Consider the following 12,720-nt stretch of genomic DNA (forward strand, 5'->3'; position numbering starts at 1 on the left):
CCAGGTTCAGTTCCCCAGGACCCACGTAAGCCAGATGCACATGGTGGTACATGCACCTATAGAATTCATGCGCCTCTAGAGGCCGTGGGGTGCCCATTCGTATTCTCTCTCTTGGACAGGTGGTGGATGGATGGAAGACAGATGGACAGACAGATAAAATATATATATAAATCGAGGGTCAGACCTGCCTCCTCAGGCCTCCCTCAGCTCTCCAGATCAGAACAGATGACCAACAGAAACCTTAACAGTACCCCTACACTAAGGAAACAATAACTTCAGCATAATGTTGCTAACTCCATCATGTGACCACAGGCAAACATTAATGTAAGTCAGTCTATGAGAGTCCACTGTGGACAGGGTTGATCATATAGCAGGTGCGTCGACACCAGGTTCAGGGTGTATATCTGTTATGTAGAGTAAAAAAGATACCAATGAGTGGCTGCCCATCAGAGAAGAGACGGAGCTCAGAGTTGAAAAGTTTTGTCAGTGGCAGTGGAGTGAGAGTGTTCGTGTGGTTTATAGGTGCTCAGGAGGCACCACCTCTTCAGGAGTATTGTGGCCAAACAGCCAGCAGTTTTCAGTTGATGACCCGGCATTTCCATAGCATTTTATGTCCCTTCTTCCATGCTACCCTTTCAGAAAATAAACTGAGTTCTTAGTTTCCCCACATGAGTAAGGTGAGAGGCCAGGGGATGTAAATTTAAGTGGTAAGATGTCCAGGATCCCAGCCTCAGGTGCTTCTTTATATGTATTTATTTAACTTTTTAAATTTATTTGAGAGAGAAAAAGGAGAATGGGCACACCAATGTCTCTAGCCATTGCAAATGAAGACCAGATACATATACTACCTTGTGCATCTGGCTTACGTGGTTCCTGGGGAATTGAACCTGGGTCCTTTGGCTTTGCAGGCAAGTGCCTTAACCACTTAGCCATCTCTCTAGCCCTGAGGTACTTTTTACATGAGCCACATCTAAAGTGAGACAGGGGCTGGAAGGATGGCATAGCAGTTAAGGCGTTTGTCTTCAAAGCCTAAAGACCCAGGTTCTATTCCCCAGGACCCATGTAAGCCCAGTGCACAAGGTAGTACATGCATCTGGAATTTACAGTGGCTGAAGGCCCTGGCATGCCCATTTTTTTTCTATCTGGACTTCCCTCCCTCCCTCCCTCCCCTCTCCCCTTCCTTCCATCTTCCCCTCCTCCCTCCCTCCCTCCCTCCCTCCCTCCCTCCCTCCCTCCCTCCCCCCCCCCAATTAATTCACTAATGAAAAAACAAAAATCTAAAGTGGGACAGACCTGACTGGGAAAAATGTCTGAGTCAGTACTAAAAGTAACTTTTCTAGCCAGGTGTAGTGGCACACGACTTTAATCCCAGCACTTAGGAGGCAGAGGTAGGAGTATCACTGTGAGTTTGAAGCCATTCTGAGAGAACATAGTGAATTCCAGTTTAGCCTGGGCTAGAGTGATACACACCTCAGAAATCCAAAAAAAGTGACTTCTAGGAAAATCTGCTATAGTCAATAATGAGGAGCACACTGGTTTAGTACTATGTGAACCATCCCTTTTTCTTTTCACTTGACACTGACTAACCCACTTTGCCTATATTTGACGCTACGTAATGGTTGAAAAGTTGAGCCAGGTGGTTGTGAGGACCAGTGTTCTGGATAATTGACTGGCACAACAGTGTCTCTGCACCAGAACTGGATGGTAGTCTCCTAGAAAGCATTGATTAGAGTCATTTCTCCCAGCAGCAGGAGCCCCTCCTGTCTGAACAATGTCCCCACCACCCCCAACCCCTGTGGCTGATAGCATGCCACAATAAGCAGATGTCATAAAACCAATCCTGGCCATTCACTTTGTCCAGCTTGAAAGGCTCAGCCAGCACTTGGGAATGTTAACCAAGCTTTCGAAACAAAGTTCTCTCAATCTGTTGTATCCACAAGTCTATTTAGATGTCATATTTCTTTGTATTTTGTTGCTCTTCTCTTGAGACGGGGTCTCATGTTACCCAGTGCCGCCTTAAACTCACTCTGAATTGAGGCTGGCCTTGACCTGATGATGCTCCTGCCTCTATTTCCCAAGTGCTGGTATGCATAACCCTACCTAGCTTTATTGATATCTTTAAGACAATCATTGCTTGAAATTAACTGAGAAAATTTTCAGTATTTTCTGTTTGTGTGTGCATGCATTCACACCTGCCTTTTACTTTTCTAATACCTGTTTAGGAATAGCTATTTGGATCTATAACACCAGTATCCTCAGCATCTTTCCATGGTTTAAAAAGAAAAAGGTGGGCTGGAGGGATGCCTTAGCAGTTAAGGCATTTGCGTGCAAAGCCAAAGGATCCAGGTTTGGTTCCCCAGGACCCACATTAACCAGATGCACAAGGGGGTGCACGTGTCTGGAGTTTGCTTGCAGTGTCTGGAGACCCTGGAACACCCATTCTTCTCCTTCTCTCCCACCTTATTTCTCTGTCAAATTAAAAAAAAAAAAAAAAAATGCCACCACAGACAGGCCTTTAATCCCAGCACTTAGGAGGCTGAGGTAAGAGAATTGCTGCAAGTTCAAAGGCCCCCTGAGACTATATATTGAATTCCAGATCAGCCGGGGCTGAAGCAAGACCCTACCTTGAACAAACAAACAAAAAAAAAGGGTGGGTGGGGGGTTGCTGGAGAGCAGTGAAGGCATTTGCCTGCAAAACCAAAGGACCCAGTTTGATTCCCCAGGACTTATGTAAACCAGATGCACTAAGTGGCACCTGGTGTCTTGAGTTTGTTTGCAGCAGCTGGAGGCCCTGGCATGCCCATTGTCTGTCTCCCTCCATCCCTCTCTTCCTCTTCTTTCTCATAAGTAAGTAAATGAATGTTATTTTTTTAAGAAAGAAAAAGAAAAAGGCAGGCCAAGCATGGTGACACTCGCCTTTTTTTGTTTTGTTTGGTTTTGGTTTTTGGTTTTTTGAGGTAAGGTCTCACTGTAGCCCAGGCTGACCTGGACTTCACTATGTAGTCTCAGGGTGGCCTCGAACTCATGGCAATCCTCTTACCTCTGCCTCCTGAGTGCTGGGATAGGAGGGTTGCTGTGAGGTCAAGACCACCCTGAGACTGAATCTAGATCAGCCTGGGCTAGAGCAAGACCCTACCTCAAGGGGGGAGAAAAGGGCAGAAATGGAGATTATTTTCAAAGTATTGCCTCATCCATATGGAAAAGGGAACTCATATATTCTCCTGTTTGCTTGTCTCTCCTGCGTCCACTCTGCCGCTTCACGTCAACCCCGTCCTAACCTGTCGTCACACATCAGCCGCCTCATCAGAGCTCGAGCCCAGGTCATCGTGTTGAAGCACAGTGATGAGGGGCTCATGAGTTTTTCACTGGAAAAGTTTTTGAAAAGGCGAATTTTTTGTTGTTGTTGTTTTGGTTTGGTTTTTAGGTTTTTTTTTTTTAAGATTTTTATTGATTTATTTGAGAGTGACAGAAAGAGAAAGAGGCAGATAGAGAGCGAGAGAGAGAATGGGCGCGCCAGAGCTTCCAGCCACTTCAAACGAACTCCAGACACGTGTGCCCCCTTGTGCATCTGGCTAACGTGGGTCCTGGGGAATCGAGCCTCGAACTGGGGTCCTTAGGCTTCACAGGCAAGCACTTAACTGCTACGCCATCTCTCCAGCCCCTGGTTTGGTTTTTTGAGGTAGAGTCTCACTCTAGTCCAGGCTGACCTGGAACTCACTATGCAGTCTCAGGGTGGCCTTGAACTCACAGCATCCTCCTACCTCTGCCTCCCGAGTGCTGGGATTAAAGGCGTGTGCCACCACACCCGACTTGAAAAGGCGAATTTTTTTAGTTTGGTTTGAGCTTAATGGCTGCTCTGTTTTGGTTTGGTTTTTCAAGGTAAGGTCTCACTGTAGCCCATGCCAGCCTGGAATTCACTGTTGTCTCAGGCTGTCCTCAAACTCAGGGCGATCCTCCCACCTTGGCTTCCCAAGTGCTGGGACCCGGCTCTGTTTTCTATTTGAAGAATTTATAGGACTGTGTGTTAGGACACCAGAGTAAATTGGCTACTCAGGGCTATGTCACAGCAACTGCCAGGAGGAGCTTCCCACTGCAGCAAACCTCCAAACCAGGAAGTCTGGGAGAACACACTGACCAACTGAGTAACCCATGATCTGCATAGGAACCTATAGTCTTGATTGGTAGGGTTGTGTTTGTTTTATAATGTATATTTATCCCCCCTCAAAAATATAAAATTGAAGCCAGTCGTGGTGGCACACGCCTTTAATCCCAGCACTCGGGAGGCAGAGGTAGGAGTATCGCAGTGAGTTCAAGGCCACCCTGAGACTCCATAGTGAATTCCAGGTTAGCCTGGGCTAGAGTTGAGACCTTACCTCGAAAAAAAAAAAAAAAGGAAAAAATTATAAAACTGGACTGGAGGGATGGCTTAGTGGTTAAGGCATTTGCCTGCAAAGCCAAAGGACCCAGGTTCGATTCCCCAGTACCCATGTAAGCCAGATGCACAAGCGGGTGCACACGTCTGGAGTTCATTTGCAGTGGTTGGAGGCCCTTGCACACCCATTCTCTCTCTCCCTCTTTCTCTGTCAAATAATAATAAAATATTTAAATATATAAATATATATATATAACTGAAATGGGTGAAGTCGTTCCATTTGCTCCCACTCCTTGGCTGTCTACCAACTTCTTGGGGTGTGCCATTCAAGACATCTTGGTACAGGATCAAGAAGCTGTATGTTCCTTTACACAGTTGGGAGCTTGTTTGATAGTATGCACACTGCTCTGCCTGCTTTTTCCATGGAGCCAGATACCTGAAGGGACATGCCATTTATTTCTCTGTAATGGCCTTTTGGATTGCCAGTTAGCTTGTTTTCTGGCACTTAGTACCACAAGGAATGTGTAATTAAGTTCCTCGTACATAAAAGTCAGGGCTCATATTTAGACACAGACTGAGTAAGCCTGCTTTTTCTGACTTCCCAACCCACAGCAAAGTGGACAGAACTTCACGTAGGTCTTAGGAAGGAGATAAGACAGATGACAAGTTGCAGCTTACTGTGAGTGAAGACTTCCCACGAGGAGCGGTCACCTAGGACCGGGGTTAGCTTCATCCTAGCCCAAGAAAAAGAAAGGACTCTCATTTTAAAAACCAGCACAAAACAAATGCCAAACTCTTGCCAAGTTTTTAGTGCCTTTTCACCCATTGATGAGCATGCACCCTTGAACATGGCCAGAGGGTATCATTTCCCCAATGAGTATTTACTGAGAACCACTTGCATTCCTGCTCTGGCCAGCATGCCTTTTGGAATTGGAGTCGTGGGTTACTGAGGGTCCAGCTGAAAGCAGGCCCTGTTTGAGTAAACAGGCCTTTGAGGTATGTTTGTGAAGAACATAACTCTGGAAGGCTGAAGTGACTCAAGTATGCTTGGCTTTTGAGGTAATACTGAGCTCTGATGAGCTGACATGATATTGACTGTTTTTCTGAGGCAACAAGATGCCTCTGACAGGTCAATTTCCTAAGAAGATTAACATTTCTTGCCTTTATCCTGTCTAAGTCATACTTGTGTTGATGGTTCATTTAGAATACCTCTTGAACATGTCAAAGACAGTTGTAGAGGAAAATTTCATTAGCATGTATCAGATTCCTATCTGGAGGGTGAATGGAATTTTTTCGTATACTTCCTTCTGGCAGAAATCAGTAATCCACTGAAAACACTTTGACCAGGAAAAGAGTGTTAATTTTTTATTGGTGCTTCTTCCACAGTTGTCCTCACCTTTGCATTTTCTCTGAACCAGAGATTAACGGGAGGCTGGATGGGAGGCAGGGATGGCAGTACCAGGGAGGAAGGAATGGAATGATTGTCACCTTAGCATCTGATGGGCAGGGAAGTCCTGAGAGCCATGGCTCTTTACACTCCACCCATGTATGATCCCAGATCTGCCATTCAGCACTGCAGCTAGACTGCCTTTGCCTCTGTCTGCCCTTAGTAACTCTGAAAGTACAGTGAGGGCCAGTATCCCCTGTGACACACTGGCCAGACATGTGTAAGTACACAAGGGGCAGAGAGGGGCTCAGTTAGGGTCCTTAGTGACATACCACACAAGTATAGGAAGTCAAGACTTCATCCATGGGGTCTTCCTGCGACCAGGCTCATGACTCTTTCCTGTCAAGTTGGAAACCAAAGCTGAGGGCTGGAGGAATGGCTTAGCAGTTAAGGCGCTTGCCTGCAAAGCCAGTGGACACAGGTTCGATTCCCCAGGACCCACAACAGCCAGATGCATAAGGGGGTGCATGCATCTGGAGTTTGTTTTCAATGGCTGGAGACCCTGGCATGCTCACTCGCTCGCACTCACACACACTCATAAAATAAATAATTTTTTAAATGTTTTAAAAGAAGAAAGAACGAAACCAAAGCTGAGGTGATCACTGGGAAGCATCTGTTTCACTGCTGTGTGTGGAGCTCTGCTCCACAGGAAAGTGTCGTTGGCTTTGCCATGAGCACCATGCCAGGCTCGGGTTTGGTCCCGGGGCTGACGTGTTCACTCTACTCATCCTCACATTAATGGCACAAACTCCCAGGTGCAGGCGGCTGGAGGTAGACTGGGTGCACTTCAGTTATTAGTGAATATTCTCTCGCTTCTCTAAGGAAAGAAACTCAGGTTAGTGCACTAGCCCAGTTTCTCTATCCTTAGACTGACCTACTTTTTCTGAAGGTTATGCTGTAAAACCTGTGAGTATTACAGAAGAAGACATGTAAATTAACTGATGGTATTCTCTTTTATACTTGGATTTTGTAAGCCTGGATATCATTTAAAGCTACCTGCAGCAGACTTGCTCAGATCATCATAGTAGACCAGAACTGAGAGCTGACTACCTTTTTCACTTTAATGTGTTGCATGTTGACTATAAAGTTAAGAATTAAATAACAGGAATGTGTTCTGCCTTTACTCTCAAGGAAAATACCTTTTTTAAAAAATATTTTTATTTATTTACTTGCATTATGGGGGGAGCATGCCAGAGCTTCTTAACAAGACACATGTACCATTTTATGCATCTGGCTTTACATGGGATCTGCGGAATTGAACCGGGGCCATCAGGCTTTGCAAGTAAGTGCCTTTAACCACTGAGCCATCCTCTAGCCCAAGAATACCAGGTTCTTCGTCTTATTTGTTCTTTTTTAAAATACATTCATTTTGTAAGCTGAGTAATTCAGAGACAGACAGACAGAAAGAATAGGCACGCCAGAGCCTCTAGCCACTGTAAATGAACTCCAGATGCATGAGCCAGATGTGCATCTGGCTTCACATGGGTACTGGAGAATCAAACCCAGGTCATTAGATTTTGTAGGCAAGTGCCTTAACCACTGAACCATCTCACCAGCCTAAGAATATCATTTTAAAGGCCTCATTTTGCGACTGTTGCCCTCATCCCATGCCATGTGTGTCATGTGATTCAGTAGCCATAGATACCATCATTTAAGAACAAATGCAGGCTCAGTGGCTACAAATATCTTTTAAGAATAGCAAATTTTAGAAGATGGTGTATCTGGGCTGGGTATATAGCTCAGTTTGGTAAAATGCTTGCCTTGCTAGCTAGCATTCAGGAAGCTCTTGGGTTTGATCCCCAGCACTGCATAAGGGTGGTAGCACTCCGCTGTAGTCCCAACACTTGGGAAGTGGAGGCAAGAGCATCAGAAGTTCAGAGTCATCCTCAGCTGTATAGTAAGTTTGAGACCAGCCTGAACTACATGACATACTGTCTCAAAAAAGAAGATAGGAGGTCTAGAGAGATGGCACAGTGGTTAAAGGTATTTGCTTACAAAGTCTGCTGGCCCAGGTTTGATCCCCAGCCCTCTCCCCCAATAAAGCTGGACACAAGGTATGACATAAGTGTCTGGAGTTTGTTTAAAGTGACAAGAGACCCTGTCACACCCATACATACACATGTAAAAATAAATTAATTAAAAGTGTTAGCCCTGGCTCCTAGTTGATGAGTAGATCATAAATCTGGTTCAGATAATTGACCAAGCTGATTGTTGTGGCTCTCACCTATAATCCAAGCACTCAGGAGGCAGAGATAGGACAATCACCACAAGTTCAAGGCCAAACTTGGCTTCATGTGAATTCTAGGGCAGCCAGAGCTAAATAGCAAGACTATATCTCAAAAAAGCAAGCAAAAAATAGTTGGACAACAGAAAATGTGTGTGGCAGTTCTGCCATGGTTTATAGTACTTCTGGTGCCCTGGGACTTATGTGTGGCCTTCATGCTGCACACAGAATAGCAGACTGCAGGTTTCTCGTGCTTTCAGCAAGAAGCAGAGTGTATGTGGTTGGGCATGAAAGGCTGGTGCCTGAGAGTGGAAATAAATAATGTGCATTGCAATGATTTCACTTGAGGAATGTTCTGATCTACAGTTCTGCTTGACTTGTTTCAAGAAAATATACTTTAGACTCAAGAATTTAGAACGGGGCTGGAGAGATGGCTTAGCGGTTAAGCACTTGCCTGTGAAGCCTAAGGACCCCGGTTCGAGGCTCGGTTCCCCAGGTCCCACGTTAGCTGGATGCACAAGGGGGCGCACGCGTCTGGAGTTCGTTTGCAGAGGCTGGAAGCCCTGGCGCGCCCATTCTCTCTCTCCCCCTCTATCTGTCTTTCTCTCTGTGTCTGTCGCTCTCAAATAAATAAATAAATAAATATTTAAAAAAAAAAGAATTTAGAACGGTTGCTAATATGTTTTGAAAGTGTCAAACCTATCAAGGTCCAGCTAAGGCAGATGGATGCTTGTGTCCTCCCCTGGTGAGATCTCTGGTGCATTTTAGCCTATGATTATGGATGAGACCCTTTCTGTATGTGTTTCCTGTTAGTGCCTGGATCAAAGTGGAACAGCTAAAGCCATATCATGCTCATAAAGAGGAAATGATCAAGATCAACAAAGGCAAGAGATTCCAGCAAGCTGTGGACGCCGTTGAAGAGTTCCTCAGGAGAACCAAAGGGAAAGACCAGGTGAGAGCCTGCAGTTCCCCTTTAGCACCAGGCTGCTGGTTTTGCATAGTCACTAGCAGGTGGAATGTTTCCCCAGAACCACTCACTCCCACGTGATGCCTAGAAGGAGCTGCCGCAGCTGAAGTCCCCAGCTCTGCACCTGCACTTGGCCTTCCTGGAGCTTACCTTACTGAGGGCGTACTGCTTTCAGGACCAGCTAAGCTTTTAAATGTGGCAAAGAACTTAGGAGCTCAACTTCCCCAAGAAGCTAAATCCCACCTCCTAGCTTTGGAGCTAGGGACAAGTGACTTGATTTTCTTTTTTTAAACTGCTTTTCCCACTGCAAGTGAGGATAAGCATGGAACCTGTTTTTGAGAATGGCTGGGAGGATGAGTCACAGAAGTATCTGTAGCAGTGTTGTGGCAGCAGCTGTTGTGGTTATCATCAATACTGTTGAACTTTCAGGCATCATCCCACACTTCTGCTGATGACAAGAATCGGCGTAATTCCAGTGAGGAGAGAAGTAGGCCAAACTCAGGTGATGAAAAGCGCAAGATTAGCCTGTCTGAAGGGAAGGTGAAGAAGAACATGGGAGAAGGAAAGAAGAGGGTATCTTCAGGCTCTGCAGAGAGAAGCTCCAAATGCTCTCTGAAAAGAGCCCAAGAGCAAAGTCCCCGGAAGCGGGGTCGGCCCCCAAAGGACGAGAAGGTTTGTCTTACATTGTAGCTTCTGGCGCTAGTGACTTAATTTTGTGTAAGGTAGAGCCACACTATTAAGTATATTTTTACTCACTCTATGGGTGTGGAGTCCTTGCCACATGCTGCCTAAAGAATCCTGTAAACCAGCTGAGCATGGTGGCACATGTCTTTAATCCCAGCACCTGGGAGGCAGAGGTGGTAGGATCGCCCCGAGTTTGAGGCCACCCTGAGACTGCATAGTGAATTCCAGGTCAGCCTGAGCTAAAATGAGACCCTACCTCAAGGAAAAAAAAAAAATCCTGTAAACCAGTTGAGTGCAAATGCTCAGGTGCAATAGGACCTGAGTGCAGGGGGGAGAGCTCCTGAGCCACTCAAGTGTGCTGGCTTAGTCGTGGGAGGGCAATGTGAGGTGAGGATGCAGCAATGTTAGGCTTGAGCTTAGTGTGGGCATGAGTTTACCCATGCAGGTGTTGGGTTGGGAAGCAAACAGAAATGTAGGCAGGTCAGCACTGGGTTACAGAGGGCCATACCCCTCACAAGTTAGTGGGACCTGAGGAAGCTGGGTATTGAGGTGACAGTGTATGCCAAGCTGGACCTTAATAACTGAGGGCAAAGAAGAGTGGCTTGAAGCTAACTAAAAAGCCATTAGAGGGTCAGAGAGATGGCTTAGCAGTTAAGGAGCTTGCCTGCAAAGCCAAAGGACCTAGGTTCAACTCCCCAGAACCCATATAAGCCAGATGCACAAGGTGGTGTATGGCATCAAGAGTTCACTTGCAGCATCTATAGGCCCTAGCAGGTTCTTTCAATCTATCTATCTGCCTCTTTCTGTCTCTCAAATATATTTTGGGGGCTGGAGGGATGGCTTAGATGTTAAGGCATTTGTCTGCAAAGCCAAAGGACCCAGGTTCAATTCCCCAGTACCAACGTTAGACAGATGCACAAGGGGGCCGCACGCATCTGGAGTTCATTTGCAGTGGCTGGAGGCCCTGGTACACCCATTCTTTCTCTGTCAAATAAATAAAAACAAAATACTTTAAATATATTTTGGGAAAAAAGCTTTAAAAAGGCCATGAGAGGTGATAGCATATCTTGAAAGGAGTGTTAAGGGGGCAAGAGGCAGCATCTAAGGAAGCCCTCCTGTGATTCGTTAACTCCTGTGGGGAGTTAAATACAAAAGGGCGAGGAAGGCAGCTACAGGCTTCACCACTGGGGAAATAGTGATGGTGGCTTCCTCATACACACAGGAGTCAGGAAAAAAGAGCTGGCTCACAGAGAGATGTGAGCTAGTTCTGTGGGGCCTTGGGAGGAGCTTAGAGGGTTCTGTTGTTTGGTGCTAGGGAGGAAACCCAGAATTTCGTGCATGCTAGGCAAGCACTCTACCACTGACTGACATTCTTACCCATGGTTCTCTTGTCAATGTGAGTTTGAGGCAAGGTCTAGACAGGACTGAAGCTATAGGCTTGGGTGGCTGTTGGAGTTACTTTCTTGTTACTGGGATAAAACACTAAAGTAGAAGCAACTTATGGCAGGAAAGGGTTTATTTGAGCTGACAATTTTAAGGAGTAATTTCATTGTGGTGAGAAAAGCATGGAATGAGTAGGCAGCCAGCAGGGCAACATTCCTCCATACCAGAAAGGAAGTAGTCTGAGAACTGGCTTAGAGCTGGGCTATAGTACCTCAGAGGCTGCCCCTAGAGCACACCTCCAGGAAGACCCCACCTCCCAAAGGCTCCACCACTTGGAGATAAGTATGAGGCAGGCATGGCATGTGCCTTAACTTCTGAGCCATCTCTCCAGCTCCAAGTATAAAGCTTAATCCTAAACACATGAGGCTATGCAGGACATTTTACCTTCAAACTACCACAGAGACCATTCTGGAGAAAGGATAGTTCAATCCATGAGACTAAGTGAGAAAAGGTATGCTAGGGTAAAGGCTACTGTATGGAAAGAAAATGGGCCAGGGTTGGTAAGCTGGAAGTGCAGCCAGATGAGCTGAAAAGGAAATGACCACCAGGCATGGAGGTGCACGCCTTTAATCCCAGCACTTGGGAGGCAGAGGTAGGAGGACCACTGAGTTCTAGGCCTGAATTCCAGGTCAGCCTGGGCTAGAGTGAAACCCTAACCTCAAAAACCAAAAAAGGGAATGGCTGATCTTTTACTGTGCTATCGAGGCTCGAGCTAGTCTCAGTACATTTTCAGAAGAGGGTGTATGAGGTGTGAAGAACACAGGTAGATCAATGACCACAGAATAAAGTGAGCAGAAACCAGATGGCTGGTGGTGATAAAGCCACAGTGAAATACTGGACAGTAGAGCTGGACTGACAGGTTCAGACCTCAGTGAGATAAGATATTCCTGCCCAGTGGGAACAACCAAAGTTGCTTGGACAGAGGAAAGCATGATGGCTGGTCAGGTTATGCTCCATCCATAGGGTTCCTTGCCAACTGCAGATTGTCTGGTTTTCTCAAGAGAAGCTGGGAATACTATGAATACATATGAAACACCAAATACATCTTAATTTTAAAAGTTAAAAGCTGATTCAAACTCTAAAAGCAATTTATCAGTTCAAAGCAATATATATGGCTAGGCTCAGTCTGTGTGCTGCCTCTGTGGAGCCTCTGGTTGGAAAAAGTCCTTTATACTGTCCTAAGATGAATCAAGGTAAAAAAGCAAGAGTAACACCATGTGTAGGAGGTGGGGTGTTCAGGGCACTGCTAGCCATAGTAAGAGGTAGTAAGTAGTAAGAGGACTTTGCAGTGGCCTGACCTAATCTTAGCCACAAAAGATATAATGTGGCTTTCAAATAACTTTCTGGGGCTCCAGAAGGAATCATAGCAGTCAGGGTTTTACTGTCACCCAAATTTATACTGTCTTGAGGCAAGCTTCTTACCAACTTGGATCACCTTGGCAGAAAGAAATAGTGCCCTTTAGGGGAAAGGAAGTACAGTGGAAAGATCCGGAAGAAGACCATGAGTCTGGTTTGCAATGTGGCTTTCTGTAGCTGTGTGACCTTGGCCAAGTTCCTTTCCCTCAGGTTTTTTTTAAATATAT

General features: G+C 45.8%; 1 protein-coding gene across 2 annotated transcripts in view; it reads left to right on the forward strand.

Moving 5' to 3' along the window:
* Glyr1 (glyoxylate reductase 1 homolog) overlaps positions 1 to 12,720 on the forward strand; it is a 42,747-nt gene that overhangs the window by 6,220 nt on the left and 23,807 nt on the right. For both annotated transcript variants that reach the window (XM_045161755.1, XM_045161756.1), the window contains exons 4-5: positions 8,857 to 8,995; positions 9,440 to 9,682. In XM_045161755.1, coding sequence (XP_045017690.1) covers positions 8,857 to 8,995; positions 9,440 to 9,682 — 382 coding nt within the window. The remainder of the gene's footprint in view (positions 1 to 8,856; positions 8,996 to 9,439; positions 9,683 to 12,720) is intronic.

Source organism: Jaculus jaculus, chromosome 11 (assembly GCF_020740685.1).
Source record: "Jaculus jaculus isolate mJacJac1 chromosome 11, mJacJac1.mat.Y.cur, whole genome shotgun sequence".
Taxonomy (NCBI): Eukaryota; Metazoa; Chordata; class Mammalia; order Rodentia; family Dipodidae; genus Jaculus; species Jaculus jaculus.